Here is a 25026-nt window from a genome sequence, read left to right as displayed (position 1 = left end):
CTACTCTGGGAGACAAAGATTTTCTGTCTTTTTTCAACTTAGAAACTGAATATACTTCCCACCAGACAGACTGTGGTTTCTCCGAAACACAAAGTAAATTTCTCTGAAACATGACATGTCCAGGTCTAAGGAGATAATACAAGAAATTCAATCTTAACTGAAATAAGAAAATCAAGACAATCAAATCAAACTTTGAGGTTTTTCAATTTTTCTGTTTCAAAGTCAGGACTTGAATGGTGGTCAAGTCCCTGGCTGCTTTTTCTTCTGGCTCCTCAGCAGGCTGAAGGCAAAGGGAGCAAGGCAAAGTTAAACCCACTCTCCTGGCTCCTTCCCAAGCAAGGCTGCTACACAGGTGGGTGAACACTGCCTGTTTATGGTCACTTGAAATTTTTCATACCACCATTTCATGCCTCCCCAGATATTTGATATCTTCCCAAGTTAAGATGACTGAATTAGTTTCTAAAATTTGCTTCTAATCAAACAGAATTTAGACTAAGGAAACTGTTATAATACTCAAAGTTACTGGTGAAAAAATGCAACCAAAATTATTGAGACATTTCTCTATATACAATAACTTCGATGTCCCCCTGCCCCCCACTCACTGGAAAAGAAATCCTTCAGGTTACTTATAGCAGATCCAAATCTTTTTGAAAATAGAAAACATTGCATTTCCCTAAGGGATTGCACTGAAGTGAATTTCAGCTAACCTAAACTTCTGTGCCAACTTAAAATACACTAAAACCCCAATGCTTATGAGAGGTATAACCTCTTACTTGCTTAGAGGTACATGGAAAAGCTATTACGGAGATGGATAATCAGTTCAACCGTAAGATGGAGCAGGAGCAGTTATACATAACGACAAAAGCAGACACAAGTCATAAACCGCCTTCTCCTCTGTGTCCATGCAGGCACTCCACCCAGTGCATTCTGATATGCAAAAAAACTTGTGCCTTGCATAAGCAGAGCTTTTAATCCTGTTTAAGCCTTATAAATAAGCTGCCCATGACACAAACACAAACACAGCTCCTTAAACAAAAAGCTCTTAGCCTCTGGCCCCAAGCTCACAGCATCCCTGGCAGGCTGGCTGAGCACCTCTGGGAGCAAGGACAGCACTGGAGAGATGTTCTTGCAATGAGAAGAGGCTTACCCATACATGGCTGCCACAAAGGAGAACAAAGAACAGAACAAAAGATGCTCTGAAGTTCCAGGTAGATTTTATACTGAACAACCTAAATTGCCCCCTATTAGTTCTTTCCCTCCCTTTTCTAAAATCTATAAAAGTTCATTCTGAGTAGTATGGCTTTTGGTTTTTCCTGTTTTGTTTTTTTGTTTTTTTTATTTCTAACACATACAGCATTGTCTAGGATAAATACCAAAAGCCGAGCTAAAGCTTAGGGTTGAGGCCCCAGTACAGGAAGGCCGGGTACTGGCTCTGCAGTTACCTCGCTGACTGTGAGCATGTCACCCTACCTCTCGGGGCCTTGGTGTCTTCGCTTATATCAAAAGGCTAGCAACATCTATCCTAGCTACTGACAAGGCTATTCTGATGATCACATGGTATCACCTAAGTCAAATCACATTTGCCATCATGCAGGCTCTTGCTGCCTGTAACAGAGACAGTAACAGTCATGACAAATCTAACACTGAATGACCACGGCCACCACTACCTGCTGAAGACACAGTAATTGTCAACTACCAGATGGCAAAATGATGCCGACTAATCAGCTTCTGGTGGGAAGCTGACACTTTACATTTTTTGCAGTACCTGGAAGAAAGCACTACATATACAATGAAAAAGCATCAAGTAAGAAAGCAAAGAAATGGCCTTTGGAATCAGATGAACATGAATGCCAATCCACCTCAGTTGCTTGTAACTGTGTGACCTTGAAAATGTCATTAACTTCTTTAAGTGTGTGTCCTGCTTTGTAGAATAGAGACTAAAATACACAAGACTAAACTACACCAGGTCTGACAAAACAGAACACGTAAGTGGATTCTGGGAGGCTGGGGGATAAGAAGCAAAGGCAAAGAGAAAAAGAGGCTTCAAAAGACCACAGGTTATTTCCTAATTCCACTCCCTTAAGTTAATATTAATTAACTAACAGTTCACAATGAAACAAGAAATTTCAAAAGTGGATACTTTATAGACCTGAAACTTAAAAAGTGCTGTGAAAAAGTTAGAACACTGATCCACAGATGACTATGATCTTCCGGTCTACTGCCTTCTGATGTGAGAAGGAATTCTTCAGCTTTCCACTATATTTTCAAATACTTCACGTCTTCTGCTTCTCACATCAGTGGGTTGGTGGGAATTACCGGGACTCACCTTTCCATGGATGTAAAAACAAAAAAGACCAAGACAGAAAAAGATTATTTGAGATCACAGGCCGATATTCTATCAGACCAAGGTCCTCTCTATCTGTAAAGATGGTTTATGATCATTTAGAGCCATAAATCCAATAATCCAATAAACAGACTCTCACTCCAAGAAAATATACATATGGGCCACATTTATAATTAATCTAAGAGGTTTATGGAGTCTCCCCACTGTACTCAAAGCCCATGGAACAGGGTTCAAGCCCTTCAGTGTTGGCAGTGAAGCGGGCAGCTGGCTGGGGCTTTTCACATCACTGGGACTCAGGCACTTCTGAAAGCAATACTTCTCTCAGGCCAGCAGTTGACTACTGTGGTCATTTGCACTTCCTTAAACTTCACTTTTGTGCACAGAACAGCAAACAAAACATTCCCCCAAAGCAAAATTAAAGGTTTGATTTCAACCCATAAAACTTCAAGAAAATGGAGAAGGTTAACCCAACTACACAGAAGAATCACAGATAATGTTCTTAGTGGAAAGACCGCTCTTTGAGATCTACCAATTCCATAGGAAGTGGCAATTTTAAGTTCTCTTGCTTTACCACCTTAGAGAGAATACAGATTAATTTTATTCTTTACTTTATGACACAGTTTAATAGGCACTGGGGTTTCCCCTCGCCTCTCCAAACCCCCTTTGTTCTCCCCTCCGGTCTTTCGACAGGTGTCTTTTGAGTACCTTCAGAAGTCCATCATACTGCCATCGAGGAGTCTAGAGTTCTCTATATCAAATAAATCATACAACTGGTCGGAACGATATTCTGCCAGCTCTGCCTTTAGACCAGAGATGGTCTCCCCAAGAAACTGTTGAATTGATCTGGACAATAAGATGCTGGACTCTATGCATGGTGCATGCTTGCAATGAAAGAAACAAGACTGGATTTGAACTGTAATACTGCAATAAGGTGGAGTAACCCACCATGGGGGGAGGGCACGGGGAGAGATTGGGGGGACCTCAGAGCCTATGTAACGATGTCATAAAATGAAATGCAATAAAAAAAATTGCAACACACACACACACACACACACACAAAAACCCCAATCCCTCTCTCAGTAGCTTCCAACACTGATTGGCTTAATCAAGACAATATAAAGCCACATGTAGAAGGACTCCACCAGTACCAACAGCCAGGTTCTCATCTGAGATGACTTAAGGTCTAGACAGCAACGTTTTTAGGCCAATTAAAGACAACATAAGGCATGATATTCCAGTATGCATGGTCACTGTCACCAAGGCCTTCCAGAACTAGCAGTGAATAGGAAGGTGAGCACATTTAGGGAGGACCCTGCCCTGTTTTCCTGCAAAAGTTCTACACTTAGGCTGAGCCTCCAGCTTCAAAACATTTCCCAGAGGAAAAGAACCAGGAAACAGGGAGACAAGGCCAATCCTCTCACCAGTATAGGGAAACATGGAAGGAACCCATGAAAGGTCTCTGCCAGCTGAGAAATGGAACGTTACTCCAAGTGAGGTTTCAGCTTTGTCATTATTCTTCTCCAGAGGAATCCCAGCAGCCAAAGAGCCCGCAGCGGGCGATCTCACCCTCTCAGGGCCCAAGCTGCTTCCCTTCCCTCCCCCCACCAGTGACTGTAAAATTGCTGACTTTCATTTCAAGGACCCTAATGCTTTCCTAGTGTCTGAACTCTTAAGACAAATACTACCAAGCTGTGACCTGTGTCTCTATTCAGTCTTTATTCTGCGATATTTTTATGTCTTGTCTCATTTTCTTCTTATAATAAGGCTGTAAAGTGGGCCCATTTCTATTCTATGTTGAGGGAGGCCTATGCATAAAGAACAGGTATATTTTCATTTCTCAAATTACAGTAAGCTCAGTGGTACAAAAACAAAGAAATACACAACCAAGGAGACTTTCCTTTGTTAGCTCGAATTTAATAAAGCTATGAAGATTCACTGGGCGTGAACAGCTACGATATCTGATTGTACCTGTACCAACAGCAGTGACAACGGCAGCAAGGAGTCCCTACCACCTGTGTGATGCCTTCTGCAGTACCAGGGGGTAAGGGACAGTGTAAGAAACAAGTAACAGCAGAAATGTGCGCACTCATTCGGACTTGTAAGCAGTCTGTTTCCAAACTGTGATTATAAAAGTCTCTTTAATTTCTATTCTTTTATATAATCTCTAAAACTGAGTTTTGCCCATTTCAAAAAAAGACTCATCTTTTATTTCTTTGAAAGGGAGAATGAGACAGGGAGAGGGGGAGGGAGAGACTGTACATCCAGTGATTTACTCCCCACGGCCCCAACTGGTGGGTGCACCAGGCTGAAGCCGGGAACCTGGAGTTTCTCCCACATCGCAAACATGGCGAGAGGGACCCAAACACTTGGCCCTTCTTTCCATAGCTTTTCCAGCACATTTGCAGGGAGCTGGATAGGAAGTGAAGCAGCTGAGCATCAAACTAGTATCATACGAAATGCAGGTATATCACAGGTGGCAACTTAACCCGCTATGCCACACTGCTGGCCCCCGTTTAGCCTATTTCAAGCCAAACAGAACATTCTTGGTCTATTTTAAGAAACTGATCTGACAAGAGAATTACCATCTCTAGAAGACTGGTTGGAAAAAGGAATAAATTCCCAGCTTCCATGCCTTCTCAGTAATGCACGTATATGCCGTCGCTAGCCCACTCTCAGGATAATGCCCACACAGCAACCTCCACACAAGGCTCTTCTGGGTAAAGCCAAAACCTAGACTGTCACATGGCAGGCACCTCCACCTACTGTCACCTTTTTCAGCTCACATGTAAAATCAGCTCCTACTGGAAAATAAATAGCAGACCAACCAAATGTCTGCAAACAAGATGCATGCTGTTGCAGTAAGAGGAGTTAAGGAATGGTGATCCCCCCAGAAGGCTGCGTTTCTGTACTACTGGGAGATTTAAAGCTGGAGAAGGGCAATGAGGCAGTTTCACGGTTTAGTAAGGGAGTTCACTTTGGTGGATCTACAGAAGACGCAATGAAGTTCAAGGAAGGCCACTGCAGTGACCAGGGTGGGACAAGCAGAGCTGGGACAGAGGTGACAGAAACGGGAAGAGATGTCTAGCAGGGCATTTGTATCCCTGGTGACAGACTTCTGCATGCAAGAGAACAGCAAACAAAGGCCATGACAACCACTTCTTCAGGTCCAGGGACTGCCGATCAGGGTGATGCAGCAGCTTCCTGAGGTCAATTCTAAGGGAATTTCACTGTAGAGTACTTACCTTGGCTGCAGAGTTGGACACTCCATGGGTAACATTTCTGATAAGGCCTCCAACATTCCCATACTTTATCAGCCCAGTAACTCCTTCAGAAACATCATTTAAAAGTCCCATGGGATTGCCAAGGAAATCCACTGATCCCAGGATGCGAGCTGCCTGGCTGAGAAGTTCCTGAAAAATGGAGAAGGGAGAGGAAAATCCAATCAGTACCCATTTGTGTTCATAGCTCCCTGTTAGTAACGGAGGGCTGGGGGACATCTTCCATCTGCTACTTCATTCCACAAATGGCAGCTACAGCTGAGGCTAGGCCAGGCCAAAATCAGGACCTAAAGGCTTTTTCTGGGTCTCCAACAAGGGCAAAGGAGCAGAAGCAGTTGGGCCATCCTCTGCTGCTTTCTCAAGCACATAAGAACAGAGTTAGATGGGAAATAGAGCAGCTGGGATCTGAACTTGTGCTCGGATGTGATGCTGACCCTGAAGGCATCAGCTTAGTTCACTATGATACAGCACCAGTCCCAGAGTATGCAACATCCTCCACAACCTTCCCAGGTGCATTAGCAGGGAGCTGGATCAGAAGTTGAGCAGCTGGGATCCAGGATGCCAATGTTGCAGGTGGTGGCTTAATATGTCACAATGTTGGTCTTAATAGCTGCCTTTTAAACTTTATCAACTGCTAAACAATCTCCTGTCCTTTCTGGGCCCTCCCTTGCTAAACTTTGCTTAGTAAACATATCCTAGAGCTTGTCTTCAATGCCCTTAGAAATACTTTTCAGAGCCAACTGAAAGAATGGAAACAGCTATAAAACAGGAGAGATTTTTTTATGGGTATTTAATAGTACATTCATCACTCTCTTCATCACTCCACAAAAAGAGGGTTAGTCAGGAGCAGTGAAAGTTTTGAAAAGAAAGGGAGGGAAGGAGGGAGACGAGGACAGAGAGATTCACAGCTCCCCTCAGAGGGCTGGTCAAGCCACCTGTCACTCTTCCTGCACCCCAACAGCTTGATTCTAGCCACCCAGAGCAGTGCTCCATTGGCAGCTCAAAGGGCACATCAGCAGCTGAGACAAAAAGGATGGAAATGAGGAAGAAAGAGGAGGAAATACAAATAGAACACATTTTAATTCTGAAGCCTAGTATATATTTGCTATGGGCATCACCTAGCTATGCGTAGAACATGCTGCAGTGTACACTTTGTCTTTACAATCTGAATAACAAATTATAGAAAGATAGAAAATGTCCAACTTCATTACAAAAATTCAAGTTCAAGTCAAGAGCAGGGTCTCTCTGGATCTAAGAATGCTGGAGTAGATGTTGAAAGTAGGCTCAGCAAACGAGCGGTTCACAATGTTTTGTGTTGTTATTAAAGAACTACGAACAATCTGGCAGAATACCCTGAGAGTAGCTCTGAGGAACATGACTAGCAGCTTGAGTCAGGTGCTGTCTCCCAGGATTTTCACAGTCGGCATTGGGTTCCGAGGAAGGTCACTAACCTCTGACAGCAGTACTATAATGCTCAATGGGGCTCTAACTGGTAAAGTCTTAATGACCAATATTTCCAAACAATTAAAACCATCATTCTGCTATGCACCAGCTCCTGAGCACTTCTCTGAAGCTCACCTCCTGAAAGTGTTTGAGAATATCATTGATGATGAAGTCCTTTGTCTCGTAGGGATGGACCCGAGTGAATGGATCCAGGTTAATCACAGCATCTTCAAACCGAATCAATGGAAATCCCAGGGTGCTTTTCAGGGACTAGGGAGGGAAGAAAGAAAACAACATTTTTTAGCCAATGTGATGTTCTTAAACGGCATTGTGACTCTGGATTCCATTATGTTTTAGGTTAAGTTTCCAATTAGAGTCAAGCTTTTAGTATTTATAAATAAATATTGTCCCTATAATTACAAAAGTAAAATATTAGGAATATGCACCCAAAATCACAGACATCACACAGAAAAAATAAAACAATTTCATGGCATAATTTCATTTGATTTGTTTTACATCTGTTTGTCGTGTTTTATTATTGTCTTTAAAAGATTTATTTATTTATTTGAAAGCTAGAATTACAGAGAGAAACAGGGAGGTCTTCCACCTGCTGGTTCACTCTCCAAACAACTGCAATGCCGAGAGCCAGGCTAGGTTGAAACGAGGAGTTCCATCTAGATTTCCCACATGGGTGGCAGGAGCCCAAGCATGCGGGCCATCTTTCACTGCTTTCCTAAGCCCATTAGCAGACCGCTGGAATGGTGCCATATGGAATGCCATGCCACAACACTGGCCCCATCACGTTTTCCTTTTTGACTAACAGATACCACATATACAGATAAGTGCACTGACCAAAGGTTCAGCTTCCTGTGTTTCCCCAGTGTGGCCACAGCAATCACCAGAGTGTAGACTGCTGCCCTGTCTTAGAGGCAATCCCTCCCCACATGCAGCTACCACTCCATTTTCCTTACAGATAATCACTCTCATAACTTTCATGCCAACAGACTAGTTTTCTTGCCTTGAATGTTATTTCAATAATCAATGTATACTTTGTGGTTTCTTACAGCCAACATCACTTACATGACATGCACTGGGTTACTGTGTATAGCTCATTTTCATTTGGCCCTCCCAAAGAAAGCATAATATAGTTAACCACTACCACTAATGAAAAGTTGGGCTATTTCAAATTGTTGAAATTGATAATGCTTCTATGAACATGCTAAGATTGTCTTCTGGGGCACATTCATATGCATTTTTCTTGGACACACCCTTGGGGATACAATTAACAGGGTCATAAAGACACCACATGTTCAACTTCAGCCATTTATTGCCGGACAGTCTAATAAGGTGGCTGAAGCTGTATACTCTCCCTTCAGCTGTCTCTACATCTTCCTGTTATCCTACATTCTTATCAACATTGGTACAGACTGAATTTAAAAAGCAGGTATTCTGATGTGTACCTAACAGTACTCCACTGTGGTTTTAATGTTCATTTTCCTGTTAAGTCCCTTTTAACATACTGGGCACGTGGATACTTTGGGGTGTGTAAAGTGCCAATTCAAGTCTTCTTGCTTGTTTTTGTGTTTTTTTCCTCATTGTTTCAGAAGCGTTTTCTCTCATAAAGTACATACATCCTCTGTTGAATATCTTCTGTCATTCATGATTTGTCTTTAATTTTAAATGGTATCTTATTATACATTATTAATTTTAAGGAAAGTCACTTTATCAATCATTTCCTTTATGGGAAGATTTTTCTGTGTCCTGGTTAAGAAATTGGTACCTATACAAGATCATGAAAATATTTCCATATACTTACTTAACAGAATCTTCTTTTTTTCTTCATACTTTCATTTATAATCTAGACTTCATATTTATGAACCATGTGAAGAAACACTCATGACTTAATATTGATCAATCTACAAGATTAAAATTTATTGAAAAGACTATCCTTTTCCTTCTGTAGTACAATGTCAACTTCATCAGAGGTCATTAACTGTTTCTGTATATGCTTCTTGATTCTCCTTTCCATTTCCTTTTGTTTTTCCTCTTACCAATAAGACAGTCTTAATTATTGTTATTTTGTAGTAATTCTTCATATCTACTAATGTAAATCCTCCAACACTTTTATTTTTATTCCTTGTATTTTTAAAAAAAGATTTATTTTTATTGGAAAGGTAGATTTTACAGAAAGAGAAGAAGAGATAGAGAGAAGGTCTTGCAACTGTTGGTTAACTCCCCAAATGGTCGCAAGGCCAGAGCCTTGCTGATGTGAATCTGGAAGCCAGGAGCTTCTTCCGGGTCTCCCACGTGGGTTCAGAGTCCCAAGGACTCAAACCATCCTCCGCTGCTTTCCCAGGCATAAACAGAGAGCTGGATGAGAAGTGGAATAGCCAGGACAAAAGCAGTGTGCCCACTGGGGATGCCAGTGCCACAGGGCAGAGGACTGGCATGTTGTGTTCAACACTGACTTCTCTTGTTTACATTATTTAATTGGAAATAATTTTTCAAAAGTCCTATCAACTGCCAAACACACACACAAAACTGCTGGAATTCTTTATCAAGACTGGACTGAACCTACAGTCAATTTAGAGAATGCACATTTTATAATACTGAATTTTCTTGTATATTAACATGGTTTAATTCCTTCACCTATTCATATTTCTTATTTCCCTCAACAATATTTAGTTGTTCTCTACAGCTTTTGTTGTCTATACTCCTGAATTAAAAATGGTCACAAATTTGTTGTATCCTATACCATGAAGTGAGCTTGTTTCCTTTTCACCTGGATCTTTACCAATCTTATAATTTGCTTTAGCTAGTAGAACACAGGAAAAGCTGTATCATACAACTGCCAAATCTAAAGTTCAAGAGATCTTGAAGCTTCTGCTGTATTCCTGTTGACACTTCCTACCATGTCAAGATGCTGGTAAGCACTGTAGTGTAATGGGTAAAACTGCTGCCTGAAACTCTGGCATCCGATATGGCTGTTGGTTCACATCTCAGCCTGCTCCAGTTTGGATCCAGCTCCCTTCTAATGGCCTGGGAAGGCATAGCAAGACAACCCAAGTGCTTGAGTTCCTGCCATCTTTATGGGAGGTCCAGATGGAGTTCTAGGCTCCTGGCTTTCGCCTGGCCCAGCCTTGCGGATTGTGGCCATTTGGGAGTGAACCAGCAGATGAAGACTCACTCTCTCTGTCACTCCCTCTAACTCTTTCAAATAAATAAGTCAGTCTTTAAATCTTTGGTGCACTGGCTAGGATCTCCAGCACAGCAGTGAACAAAAGTGCTAAAAATGGGCATCCTTCTTTCCCCTATCTCAAGAGAAATTTCTTCACCAATCACCATTGAGTATCATGCTCTTCCTGCTTTTCTTCTGCTGTACCCCACCTGATTAAGGCAGCTTCTTTTCTATTTTTAGTTTGCCAAATTTTATTATAAATGGATGTTGAATCTTTTCAATGAATTTTGTGTATTTATTGAGATGTGACAATCCCTTTTTCCTCTTTTCATATTGTTAATCAAGTCAATTACTCAAATTTATTTCAAGTGTTAAACTAGACTTCTATCTTGGAATGCCCCAGCTCTGGCTATGACACTTTGTTATAGATTTCTGTAATGATTTCCTAATATTTTGTTCAGGCTTCATTTTCTAGTACCATGCAAAATACTGGTCTATAAATTTAACATGATTGGATTATTCTGAATAAGTTTCCTAGCAAACTTCTTGAATACATTCAGTTAGTTTAAATTATGAGTGAACATGCCAACATCTCATTTGTCAGTAAGTCTGTTTCTAATGTCTGTCTTTCTTTTGATCCTTTCGTAGTAGGTGTATTCATTGGTGATTCAAAGCAATGTTTGCATAGACACTTACACAGATGAGTCTTCAGATTCTGGTAAGGCAATTACATCAAGAAGTACAACAACTTAGTTCAACTGAAGTAAGATGGCTTGGAATTTCGGCAAGTCTTAGTCTACTCTAGTTACTAGAAAGCCTGGTACAGTTTTTGCTATGTCAAGTAAAAGCCAGTGTCATCCATACTCTTTAAATCTCCTGCGCACCAGGAACCCCTGGCAGGTCTTGGCCACATTTTGTGAAGCTTCCCTCAGAGTAGGCCATTTGGAAACTGGAAACTCTTTCAAGAATAGAAGCTCAGATCATTAAAAATCTGTTGCGCCCATCCTTTCCTTCTTGTGGGCCCTTCAAATACCACCGCTCTAACTTAGCAATAAAGTCTGACTTTTGCATTCCTGGCCCCATGAAACTGCCAAAAACTTTATTTGGATTTTCTGCCTTTTGGTAGCTATTTTTTTTCTCTTTGCCTTCCCTTTCTCACCATACCAACTAATCCGTAAAAGTCTCAAGAACAAAAGGAATATAAATTTTGGGCTTACCAAGTCATTCCTCTCACAAAACCTGTACCCTCAAATCTTGCCTGTCTTAGTAGATTTCCAATAGCTTCAAAAAGACTCCCCACCTCCTCCTACCAAACTTCTCCTGAAGTTCTCATCTAGTTTGAGTTCATTATAAGCCAGTTAACAACCTCTGTCTAGGGATCTATTTTTGGATTTTGTCTTCATTATAGACTAAAATTTCAGTAGAATTTTTTTTAAAGATTTATTTATTTTTATTGCAAAGTCAGATATACAGAGAGGAAGAGAGAGAGAGAGGAACATCTGTCCAATGATTCGTTCTCCAAGTGACCACAATGGCTGGTGCTGTGCCAATCCGAAGCCAGGAGCCAGGAACCTCCTCCAGGTCTCCCACATGGGTGCAAGATCCCAAGACTTTGGGCTGTCCTCGACTGCTTTCCCAGGCTACAAGCAGGGAGCTGGATGGGAAGCGGGCTGCGGGGATTAGATTCAATGCCAATATGGGATCCTGATATGCGTGCAAGGTGAGAACTTTAGCCACTAGGCTACAATGCCAGCCCCCTCACTTATTGTTCATCTCCGTATGAGTGTGTATATGTATGAGAGAGAGAGACAGAGAGACAAAGAGAGGCAGAATCTTCTGTCCAATGACTCACTCCCTACATGGCCACAACAGCCAGAGTTCGGCTAGTCTGAAACCAGGAGCCAGGAGTTTCTTACGGATCTTCCACATGGGATCAGGGGCCCAAGAACTCCAGCCATCTTCTGTTGTCTTCCAAGGTACATCAGCAGGGAGCTGGATCAGAAGTGGAGCAGCTGGGACTCAAACTGGTGCCCATTTGGGATGCCACTGCCACAGTTGTTAGCTTTACCCACTATGGCACAGATGAAATTTTTTTTAAAACTGAAGAGCAAAAAAAGTAAGACAAATGACAAATTGAAGAAAATATATTTGCAGCAACTTTGATCAAAGAGAAAACTTCTATATAGATCTTCTAAAATCAGATGAGACCAACAACCTGCTAGAAAAATGGGCAACTGACATGACAAGATGATTCACAGACCACAGTAGGAAAGACAGTGGAAAAAAAGCAAACCCTAAAGAATGAGAAAGGTCATGCCCAGAACAGAAGGTCACCAGCATCCAAACCGGCAGAGGACCACGCAGACAAGGAAAGAAAACCATTACTGGGCCTGCTGCCTCTGGAAGTCACCAACAACCTCTTAATAAACTAACAAGCCATTTCAGAGACTTGCGCATTCTCGAAATAAATCCAATTAGCACACTGCATCTCTTCCCCTCTTCTCTTGTAGAGAGGTAAGAGAACGGCCCAAAGCCATGCAGCTCCCACGAGGAGCCCTGGGTCTGAACACGCTTGTTTTCCCCAGAGGGCCGGCCACCCGGTACAAAGCAGGGAAGGCAGTGACGACTCCAGTTCTCCGTCCTTGTGATGTGCGGTGTTGGGGTCAGTAAGCAGTCCTCGCCGCCCTCATTTCACTGACAGCGAAACACAAGCTGCTCTTCTCACAGCCACACTGGAAACACGGGCAAGGCGGAGGGCAAGCCCGAGACGGACAATCCACTCAGCACTGTTTTGCCAAAACAACTCTGAGAATGACTTTCTTCTCAAAGAAGAGGAAATGAGATCAAAACAAAGGCTTAAGGTGAAAAGCTTTTTTAAACCCAGCTTCCTCATTGCAACCAAACACTGAAGAGCCACGCACGGCAGCCCAGATCATGGAACTTCTACTCAGCTGTCAAAATTCACCTGATAAGCACAACCCTCCGTCCGGAGGGCTGAGATGCTTTGTCTGACGCAGGAAAACACTGACCCAGAACAGAAACTATCTTCACCTGGTGGCTCGCTGCCTAGAGCCTCCCACGCCGGAGAGGCCACGCCCCATCTGTCGCTACTCAGCACTCCGGTACTCAGCACTCCGCCACCTTCAGGAGGCCCAGCTCAGTGAAAGAGCAGCCGGGCAAGCCAACAAGGCTCCTTCTCGTAGTAACAAAATGACTAATCAAATTCAGTAGTGTACAGGGCTGATGCTTATTTACTTAAGTAGCAGACAGTTTCCTGTTCTAAATGAATTCTGAAGAAAGCAACCCTAAGTTCCTAATACAAAATAGTAAACTGTTCCCACCTCCCCAGACAAAAACTGCTGACATATCCCAGACACTCTGCAGGGCTGAAAGAAGAAATACCTGTCTTGTGCCACAAGGTCTTAGATCACAAGCCATTCCCTGGACCACGTCCTTTCCTTTCTTGGTTTTCCTGCACTAAACACAACAGTCTGGAATTCATTCTTTAAAGGTTTATTTATGGTACATAGAGACTGTTTATGTGAAGCGGGGTATTTGCCTATTTCCCTCGTGGGACAGTGTTTAAAAACAGGGATATTTCCCTCTCTGGCACTTTGTGAAACACAATTAACAATACTGGATCTTTTTTCCTTTTAACAAATCTGGTTTTTATTTAAGGAGGGGAGGGAAAAAGTAAAGGGTCTGAAGTTTCCCAACAAATTATTTCAAGCCTTTCAGAAGACAGTTTTAGGCTTTTTAAATAGTGTCTTTGTTTGAAATCCCCCTTACCCCACCCTCCTCTCACTCTCTGACCATTAAAATGTGGGTTTTCTTCCAAACTAGATTGCTCAATTAAAGCCCTTCTTTTATAATGCCCCAATGCTCTAAATGGGAAAAGGACTGCTGTAGGCCACCTTGGGAAATCTTTTAAAGGCTCCTGGCCTCTTTTGATCTTTTAAAAAACCCCAAACACACAGGAACTACCTGGCATTAGATATCGCTTGCCCCTCTGCAAGGCGCACTCTTGGGAGGCTACCGGAGCTGCGCAGCAGGGGAAGGCCGCTGTCTGGGCAGCGTGGCTCGGAGCGGGTCTTGGTCCCCCCAGCGCAGGCGAAGGAGGCCGCTGAGATAGCAGATGTGAAACTGCTTTGAGGCCTTCTGCACAGGCACTGTTATCTGGCAACAATGTGCCCTCAGTGTAAACCTGAAGAGACTTCCCTCCGAGACTTCTGACAGCTGCACTTCTGGCAGGAGTCAGGAGAACCAAGGTAATTATTCCTTCAGTCCCAGAGACACTTTACCTTTTAATCAGCCTCCTGTGATCCCTGAGCAGGGACAGGCCTCCACTTTCCAGGCACAAACTTTCAGCTATTAGCTTTTCATCTGAAGAGTATATTGCCCTTTCTAAGAGCTACTAATAAAGGGATATTACTCTGTTAGAAAACTCTTTGAATAAGTGACATTATTTTATGAGTCCCAGACTCCACTCAGCACAGTAAAACGGTGACTTCGACAAGCTGAGAATTTAACTCTGCAGTCCCAATCCCCAGCGCCCTGCGGGAAGCATTGACTCCCAGCACTCAGCGTGCCCTCACACCTCACAACACTCTGCTTCATTTAATTTGTTCAACAATGATTTGAGAAATGCCTCGAAAACGTTCCTTCCTCCTGTATGACTGGGTAGAACATTTAACTGCAAGATGCCAGTCAGTGGCTGCGCAGTGCACGCCCCAGCACCAATACCAGGGAGGCAGGGGCGGGAGCTGCTTTAGCTGCAAAGTCATCGTGCATCTGTCAGTCTGGGCAAGTTTTCTGCAGGGAGCAATTTGGAAGAAGCAAGAAGGTGTCTGTGTTTCTTAGATGATATTAGAAACAAGGAGGCTTCAACTTGCAGGAAACGCTTGACATTGGCTTGCTGGGCGAGGGCCAAGTGTTCTGGGGGAATACACACTTTATCAAACAAACCCATTCCGAAGGGTCACAGAAGTCAAGTGGATACTTGTGGATATTAACAAGATAGCGGTTTTCCCATGGTTTTCCCCTCACTCCCATGCTAATTATAACTATCTTCAATCTCCTGGGAAACATGAAATTAAAGCAAATTAAACAGGCAGTGCAGTAAGTGGAGCGGGGCATCCAGCCCTGTTCTCAGGGTGGCTGCAGGGGTGGCCACACTGCCCTCCCCATGGCCTGACTGGTCCTGCCAGCTGCTCAGGCCCATTTTGCCACCTCAATGAGGCAGTTGCCCTTGCCCTATCCTTATCCAAATACGATCTGAGGCTCACCAGACTACTGTCTCATTACCTAGAAATCTATTTTAGAAATTGGAGTTGGCAGACCACGGGCCACATGAGGCCCACACGTGTGTTTTGTTAGGCCCACAAGATTTAAGAGAAAACAAGAAACTTAAATTTGTTGCCAACGTTTAAAAACCAGGAGATTCCTCATAAAAACCCAGATTTCCGGCTTCTCTTTAAAAATCCAAAGATCTGGCAATACTGGGTTCGCATTCCGCCCCAACAATTGGCCCCTTCAGCAGCGAAGCATGCACCCACACACCCCGGCCCTGCTGCACTGCTGGCACAGCTCCGGTGGGCATCTGAATTTATGACTCCAGATTTATTACTTATTTGTTCATGTTCAGGAAGACAGGCCATCTTGCGGCATCTCAGAGGAGGTTGCATGGGGCGGTGGGAAACCAGCCTGGGGTTATGGAAAAGGGAGGGCCTCACAACCACCTTCAGACACAACAGAGAAAAGATCATCTGCCAGTGGGTGCAAGCCGCAGGGTGTGGACTCGGGCCCAGACTCAGCAACGACCTCCTAATCATCACCGGCTTCCCATGTGCACATACCACTCGCTACCCCAATCCGAGGGAAACACTTGGAGCTTCAGTTTCCCTGCCTACCAAGCAAGGCTACCACTGACTCCTTGTGTTTTGGGGGCAGCACAGGATAGCAATAAATAAATTAAAAAAAAAAATACAAAGAGTTGGATTCAGACAGGCTTGGGGTTGAATCTGTCTCTCTGTTCCTTAAAATCCATCTTACTGTTAAAGCAAAGATGACGTGGAGGCAGGATTTTTCAAGAGCATATCAAGACAGTCAGCAGCAGGGGCCAGCACCGCGGCTCGAAAAGCTCATTCTCCACCTTCAAGCTCCAGCAGCCCATAAGCATGCCACCTCTACTCCCGGCTGCTCCATTTCCAATCCAGTGCCCTACTTATGGCCTTGAAAAATAGCAGAGGATAGCCCAAGTCCTTGGGACCCTACACCCATGTGGAAGACCTAAGAGAAGCTCCTGCCTCCTGGCTTTGGGTTGTCTCAGCTCTGGCAACTGTGGCCATTTGAGGAGTGAACCACTACCAGATGCAACATCTTTCTCTTGCTGTCTCTCCTTCTCTCTTCCAATCAGCCTTTCCAATAAGAATAAATATTAGAAAAAAGAAAAAAGAATGACAATCTGCAGGAACATGCCATCCTGCCAAGTGCCAAGTGGGTGCATCCCAGCACGTGGGCAACTTAGCCTCTTCCCTGAGGGGGACAAACATTCCTAGTGACAATTACTTCAAAAGAGGAGGCAGAGCGAATGAGAAGCTAAGCAGGTTGAGGACGCAAAAAGAAGGCATAGTCTCGGGTCTGGTTTGGCCCTGGAGTCTGGAGCTCCCTGGGGAACCACACCTTCAGCCTTGCTGAGAGCCAGGAGCACAGTGATGGCAGGAGAGTTCTACCTAACTGCCTGTGTTTACTCTCCGGAGTGACCACCTTGATCTTTTGCAAAATCATATGCAAATATCAAGTAAAAGGACAGAAGTACACAGGAGTCTGTTATCCCTCTAAGAGAAGGAAACCTGTCAAAATAGCTTCTATGAATGCTGATGCTGGACAGAACAAGCAAATGGCAAACACACTCGCTCTTTCCCAAGTAAATATCATTTGTAAAAACTTGCCGAGACATCAGGTCCACTCACCTTCAGATCCAACGGCAGCTTGCTGGAGGTGAACACACTCAGCTTGATCTGCGGAATGCTGATCTTGAGATTTTCAAAGTAGTAGCGAACTGGCGTCCCTCCTTGCTCCACGGTCTTTTCATGGAGGTTTTCATCATACTTTTCCACCTCTGAGACAAAGGCAGATTTTTTTAAAGCAAGAAAAAACACGTTCCTTGGATTCATAATTCAAATACACGTATTTTTGTTGAGAAAAAGTAAAAATGTTTCTCTAATTTGGTTTTAGAGTTAAGAAACGTGGGCAGCATTCCAGACATTTGTGTTACTTATACAAAAAAATATACCAGCTTAATCGTCAACTTTGTGACTCTGTACCAACTGATTAGTGGCATCCTGGATAACACAGGTGGGAAAGCCTAAAATCACAGTTTTAGAAACTGCTGTCTGTCTAGAAACTATTACTATTGTTTTTATCAAAGACTCAAATTAACTGAATTTATTTCTTAAGATGATATCCAACTAAGGATGTGAAATCCAACATAAGTGAATCATAATGAATCATATCACCAATTAAATAATGAATCTGAGTAAAATATGATAGCTGAAAAAGAATAAGACTGCAGATCACAAACTGACACCACTACGAACAGCACCTGCTCTCCCAAATGGGTGCATCCGCTTCCATAGGGTCAAAAGGTATATTTTGACATACTATCCTGTGAAGTAAAAAGGAGGGGCATGGGCTAAAAAACAGTGATTGGGACCACATCCACTGGGGTAGCATGTTTTTTCCTTGGCTTCACATGCCTGAAAGAAAAAGCCAGACAAGGGCGAGTGTGGTGATATAGCATATTAATCCTCTGCCTGCTAGTGCCAGCATCCCATATGGACACAAGTTTGTGTTCCAGCTGCTCTACTTCTGATCCAGTTCCCTGCCAGTAGTCTGGGAGAGCAGTGAAGGAAGGCTTGAGTCCTTGGGACCCTACACCCATGTGGGAGACCCAGAAGAATCTGCTGGCTCCTGGCTTTGTGTCAGCTCAGTTATGGCCACTGCAACCACTTGAGCCAGCAGATGAAGAGCTCTGTGCCTCTGTCTCTTCTTCCTTCTGTGAATCTGTCTTTCCAATAAAAATTAAAACGAAAAAAAAATTTTAAATAAAGCCAACAAGTTTGTATCTATACACATCACAGAGGTTCATGCTTTAAGCTATCATTTGTTCTACTAAGAAAAGAACGATGCTGCAACACAGACCTGCCTGTCTATCCTGCTCAGGAAACAGAACAGCTATGGAAAGCAGAGGAGATGCTCCAATAAGAGGTTGATACAGATTTAGACAAAAGTAAAAATCTACCCTACAGTGCTGGGAAGGGTAATTCATCAGAGTAATTTACAAGATTATGTAAATCTTAAAAAAAAAAAAAGACTATGTACAAGTAAAGCATCTCCAAATTTCAAGCACCTAAGGTCCTTGGCGTGTCCTAGGGCGGGACCAGGCAGGCCAGCTCTCAAGTGGCTACTGAACGTAAGCAAACGCTACTGTGCCAGCGCAGAGTGGAAAGCTCAGCACCGAACAGCCAAGGAGTCTTATAGCCTACATTCTTTTTTTTTTTTTTTTTTAAGATTTTATTGTTATTGGAAAGGCGGATATACAGAGAGGAGGAGAGACAGAGAGGAAGATCTCCCATCTGATGATTCACTCCCCAAGTGAGCCGCAACGGGCCGGTGCGCGCCAATCCGATGCTGGGAACCAGGAACCTCTTCCGGGTCTCCCACAAGGGTGCAGTGTCCCAAAGCTTTGGGCCGTCTTCGACTGCTTTCCCAGGCCATAAGCAGGGAGCTGGATGGGAAGTGGAGCTGCCGGGATTAGAACCGGTGCCCATATGGGATCCCGGGGCTTTCAAGGCGAGGACTTTAGCCGCTAGGCCACGCCGCCGGGCCTGAGCCTACATTCTAAATGTGGAGCAGAACACAGTATTTCTCTTGCAATTTTGCTTTGTTTTCTCAATCCAACATAGGCAGACACATACGAAAGTTTCTTTCGTATCATTTCTTTGAGTTCAGTCTTTAGTTTAAGTTTCAAGCAAGACTGAGTATTTTTCACGCCCAAGCTGTACATTCAGCTCTGACGAGCCCACCTACAAGCAGGTGCAAAGGCTGGGATGAGGAATTTAAACAGAGGCACCAAGCAAGTGACTTCCCATAGCACGGCTGGAAAGGCGGGTTTCAAATAGCTTATTTTACTGCTCTCTCCAAAGAAAAGGTAAAGAGAAGCCTTCATAATTCCATTAAGAATAAGGAATGGATGTCAACAATCAATTGAGTCTAGCCAGGTTTTGTTTTTGTTTTCTTTGGTGAACTAAATCAAAGAAGCCATTGAAGCGATTCTTCATTCTTGGCCCCGATTCTGTTTAATAAACAAAGGCTGGAAAGAAATTAACAACTAACTAACATTCAGTGTTCTGCTCCCCAAAGGATCACCAGTGGATACTACAGGATACCCACAGAACCTCCGAAGAGGCTTAGTCCACAGTGATTAACTTAAATGACAAGTGGCACTTGCAGAGAACAGCTGAGCACAGCCTTAGCCTTCTAACTCAAGGAGACAGCAAGAGAGCTTATGGGCCTGCAGGGGCCACCCTATTTTTATGGACTGGAAAATGCCGGCCATGAGACAGTGCCCAGATACAAACATAGGACATCCAACGCACCTGATTCTGCCTGATCATAGCCGAAGAAGCTGAGCAGCTTGAGCAGCAGTTTCTCCTCTATCTGTACCGTGAATCTCTGAGCCGTGACCAGCAGATGCTGCAGAGAAGACATTCTCATTGAAAGCACCAACACGAGAGGCGACTTTCACCTATGCCAGTAAAAAGGCCCCAGGCAAATCACAGGGGTCTCATCCGATGTTATAATCAGATTGTCAAATTATTTCTTGCTTAACTGCAGTGTTACAAACAGCCCAAAGCCTCCAGGAGATGTTGAGTGACCTGTTCGTCAGGAGTACAGTTGAGACGCACTGTGGCGCAGAGGCTCAGCTCATGTAAAAAGCAGCATGACCGGGCTGCAGATGCCAGTGCTGCCTCAGGTCTGGTCCCATCAGCAGTGGGGACCAGAGGCGCGGGAAGCAACCTTTTACTTTGCACTTGTAACAGTCAACTGGGGCATGGAGGCTGCCCCAAAGAGAACTGATCATTTTTAAACTACTTGCTTTTGGTAAACACTATGGTAAAAGGACGTTTGCCCGAGGCCAGACTCCACATTGTCCTTTTCTAACATCTCTGGGTTATTCTATTTTTAACAACAGATCTGGCTCCTGTGTAGACCTGACTACCCTAGCAGATGCTATGCTCTCCTGCAGAGGTGTTACGCTGATGAATGAAGGCTACCTTGCTGGACTTACGACTGTTGAATCATCGCCTGCGAGCTCACTAACAGCATAACTGAGAGTAGAAGGTGCCAAGGGAAGGAGTTCTCATAAACCTCCTTGAATAATTTAGTAAGTTGCATGTGGCTTAATGCCCTGTAGCCATGCTGTAAGAGAAGAAATCCACTTGTGTCACGCCACAGGCCCACAGCCCACCTTGTAGATGTTAGTCAGCGTGCTCCTGCTGGGGAACTTGACCGCGTTGACTTGCACGGCTGGGCCACTCTCAATGACCTCATTTTCGTTGCTCAGGGGAGTCACATACAGCATGAAAGGCTGAGTGGTACCAATGAGCTGATTGTCCACCTAGGACAGAACAAGGTAGCAAAATGGGTTCAGTTCTCATTTTACCTTTGGGTAGTGCCTCTAAAAAAACACCACTGCCATTTTACTCAATCTCAAGAGCAGAAGGCAACACAAAACTGCAACGAAGAGCAGCAATAGCAACAACAGAAGCCACCCTGGAGCAGGGAGTGTTTCACTAGCACAGCAGGGCTATGTTTTCTAACCACAAACCATAAGTACTGTGTATGTGAACTAGTTTGGCACAGCCATTCCATAACATACATCATGCTTTACTTGGTATATGTAATTTTCATTTGCCAATTGACAAATTAATGAATAGAAATGGGCATTAAGCCTAGCAGTTAAGATACCCACATTGAACATTTGAGCACTCGGGTTTAGCAGCTAGGGACCTGCCATGGCAAGTCTTGGGAAGCAGCTCAAAGAATTTCGCTTCTGCAGTCACGTGGAAGACCTGGAATGAGTTCTCAGGTCCTGGCTCTGGCCGCAGCCCAGCCTGGGTTTTGCTGGGCATTTGGGAGTAAAACAGTGGACGGCAGCTCTCCTTTTCTCCCTCTTTCCCTCTCTCAAGTAAAAACTTTAAAAGTATCAATGAATTCAAATTTTTTTTAAAGATTTATTTATTTTTATTGGAAAGGCAAATGTAAAGAGAGGAGGAGAGACAGAGAGGAAGATCTTCCGTCCGATGATTCACTCTCCAAGTGACCGCAAGTCGATTCGAAGCCAGGAGTCAGGAACCTCTTCCAGGTCTCCCACATGGGTGCAGGGTCCCAAAGCTTTGGGCCATCTTCAACTGCTTTCCCAGGCCACAAGCAGGGAGCTGGATGGGAAGTGGAGCTGCAGGGATTAGAACTAGCGCCCATATGGGATCCCAGGGTGTTCAAGGTGAGGACCTTAATCACTATGCTTTCGCGCCAGGCCCATAAATTCAAAATTTTTTTTTAATTTTTAAAATTTTTTTAAATAATCTTACTTAGTTTATTAGGGTACAAAGGGTCAAGGGCTACAGGGTAAAAGTGGGTAATACCATTGTTTCCACACTAATACTATCATTTTTCCCTGTATCTGGGATCATGGGAGAAACAAAGGGTAAAGCCCCATCCAGCCTCCCACCCATCCCAGATCCCCAACGTGAGGCATGCTCCGAGGGTCCTGCTCAAGCAGTTTGGATAATTCAAAAGTTCTGGATTGCTGCCAGTCTCGCCATTCCAATCGCAATGAAACCTGTTCAGAGTCCACTGGCTGACATAGTCTCTTCATGGTTGGGGTTCTGAGATCAGCAGTTCAGTTGGAGGGATCTTCAAAGAAACTTCATCTGAGATGATCCCAGACTTGATTCTTGTGTGAGTTTGCTAGTACAGAGTCCAACACCGTCCGTCGCGCAAATCAGCTTATGCACATGCTGGTCGTTGCAGTTGTTGGGTCAGTTCTGTTTCCAACCCTGTCTTCCTCGTGAACCAATGGGTGTTGTAGTCCAGCTCGATCCTACCCACTTCATACTCAGCCCTCATGCAAACCAGTGGAGGCTACCGCCTATTTGGGGCTACTCCCCATAACCCCCACCAGGCCTGCCCCCTACCCTGGCTCCCACGCTTGCTAGTATGTACCGCAGGCTTGTCCAGTCTGTCCCATATCCCATTTAGCTCTTGTACATGTCAATGGGCACTGAAGCCTAGTTCAACCCAACCAACCTTCTATCCAGTCCACACACATACTGGCAGGTGACTTTCTGTCTAGCCACCCCTGCCCCTGTCCTGGTTTTCGTGCTCTCCAGTGGGAATGGTAACCCAAGAGGGAGGTGCCCACTATCTCCCTACTAGGCCACTCCCACTCCAAGATTATGCACTCTCCAGGTGGTTCTGGCATTTGACTTGACAGAATTAGCTCCCAGTGCCAGCCTGTGCCAGCTGATGCTGCGACTAGGACCAACCAACCCTCACCCACTCTAATTTTAGCTTGTACCAGTCGGAACAGTCAACCCACCGTGGCTCTTCCCTTATCTAGTCCACTTGAGGCCCACAGGTGTTATAGCTCTGCCTAGTCTGATCTGCCCCCATCCTGACTCACGCTTTCCAATGGAAGTAGTTGTCCAGCATGGGAGCCCACATTCCCCTGTCAGCTTTGCCTCCTTCCCAACCCCCACAACCCCGGTTTTCACATGTGCTGTTTGGGTGCTGCAACCACATCTGGCACAGCTCATCTCACCTTGGCATTCCTTATTGTGTACTGGTATGTGTCACAACTGAACACTCTGTTCTGGTGCTCAGATTTGCCAGCAGATGATGTGAACAGGTTCAGCCTGGTCTGCCCCAACCAATGCCAAATGTATGCCAGTGGGATAATTTCCATAGCCTGTTCTGGCCTGTTTCCTATTGTGCTTCTTGAGCTTACCTGCAGGGACTATGTCCTGCCAGAGAAGTTGCCCAGGCTCCTCCATCAGAACCTCTCCCAGTGCCAGATTTCACGCATACCAGTGGGTCCGTGAGCCAGCCCTACTCAGTTCACCTCCTGTCTTAGCAGGAACAGTGGCTTTTCCTAACTGGACTTCAACCCAATCTGGTTCCTACTGTTGGATGTTTCAACCTAGTCACGGCTCTTCCATACCCACATACAGCTCATGCATGGTAAAGTAAGGGCTGAGACCTAGCCTAGTCTGTCACATACCTACCCTGGTCCTCCAGAGCACAAGATGGTGCTGGAGTCTAGGGTGGTTTGGTGCTTTGAGTCCCAGTTCACACTTGTGCTAAGTGAGATTACAACCGTATCCTGATTAGAACGCAGCCCACATTCCAGCCCATGTGCTCCTTGGTGGGAAACTCAACCCAGCTAGGGTGTCCCCTTAGCTCCCCAACCAGGCCTATTCCCAGCCTTAGATCACGCGCAGGCCAGTGGTTGCTCTGACTCAGCTTGGCAGAGCCCCTCACCTATCCTGGCCCCTGCCTTAGATGCTGTGGCTTAGCGTCCCTGGCTCATGCAGTAGGTACAAGAGCCTACTTGGCATGACCTGTGCTCCAACCTGATTTCTGTTGTTTCTTGTGAATTAAGGTTTTCTCGGCCCTGCCCATTCTGCCCACTTCCAGTTGCAGCCCGGCCACCCCACATCCTGTTTTAGCGCACATTTGGGTGCTGCTGCCTTGACCTGCCCAGAGTGTTGTGGGTTCCTTTACCCGTGAGAGATGGCAGGTGCCATGGTCACACCTAGCTTAGTCCATCGCAACCCCAGCTGCAAGCTAACCAGGGGAACTTGTATTTCAACAGGGTTGGGCCCACACAACCGCACAGAGTCTACCCCCAGACCAAGTTCTCTCACATGTTGGATACTGTCTTGACCTTGCCAAATATGACCACTCACCACTCCACCACCCAGTCGGGTAATGGTACCTAACCCTGCCAAACAGGCCCTCATCCATAACTTTGGTATGGACTGGTATGTGGCCATCAGTGATGTTCGATACTAACAGCCCATCTCTGGATTCCTAATTGGACTGGTGAATCTGTCTAATTCAAATTATCTTATGGATACTTCCCTCCAAACCATATGGTCTCAGTCCCCACACATGCCTGAAACTTTCATGACCCTGTCACTGGGAATAACCCAAAATTCACCTCTCACCTACACTAAAACTGGCCTTATTCATGGGTGTCCCCAGGCAACAACTGCATATCTTAAAAACCCCAGAGTTCGCCGCCAGGCAGCCAGCAGGCAAAGCCTGGCACCACTTGGTGCATTGGCCGCCCAAGGCCGAGGACTCGTTCACTGCCTTTCGGCAGTGCCTTTGGCTTGAGTCCCCAGCATTGGGTCTGACCCGGCAGGGGCACCTCCCCACAGCCACCACACTGCAGGGAGCTGCAGTTGCCCCCAACCCCAAGGCCTGAACCGCTCCCAAGCTCCTGAATTCAAATTTTAACAAACTTAGCAGAATACTATGTGCTGAGTACTACACTAGTCGCCTCATATGCACTAGCTCATCAGGCACAGACAACCCTGTGATACCTGCTCTTGAACTCAAGGCTCTGCTGCAATCCTGATAACAGCCAAATGTGCACTAGCCTCACTGCACAGATGAGAAAGCTGAGGAGTGAAGTCCTGGCTTAAGGTCAT

The 25026-nt window shown here is 44.8% G+C and overlaps 1 protein-coding gene across 4 annotated transcripts in view; it reads right to left on the bottom strand.

Annotated features, from left to right (window-relative positions):
• The window catches only part of VPS13D (vacuolar protein sorting 13 homolog D), a 262915-nt gene that overhangs the window by 81894 nt on the left and 155995 nt on the right, over positions 1–25026 (bottom strand). For all 4 annotated transcript variants that reach the window (XM_058675413.1, XM_058675405.1, XM_058675416.1 and 1 more), the window contains 5 exons: positions 20775–20924; positions 19903–19999; positions 17215–17363; positions 7201–7335; positions 5587–5754 (listed from right to left, as the gene is read on the bottom strand). In XM_058675413.1, the coding sequence (XP_058531396.1) occupies positions 5587–5754; positions 7201–7335; positions 17215–17363; positions 19903–19999; positions 20775–20924 (699 nt within the window). The remainder of the gene's footprint in view (positions 1–5586; positions 5755–7200; positions 7336–17214; positions 17364–19902; positions 20000–20774; positions 20925–25026) is intronic.

This window comes from Ochotona princeps, chromosome 2 (genome assembly GCF_030435755.1).
Source record: "Ochotona princeps isolate mOchPri1 chromosome 2, mOchPri1.hap1, whole genome shotgun sequence".
Lineage (NCBI taxonomy): Eukaryota > Metazoa > Chordata > Mammalia > Lagomorpha > Ochotonidae > Ochotona > Ochotona princeps.
This window is presented reverse-complemented; position numbering and strand designations above follow the sequence as displayed.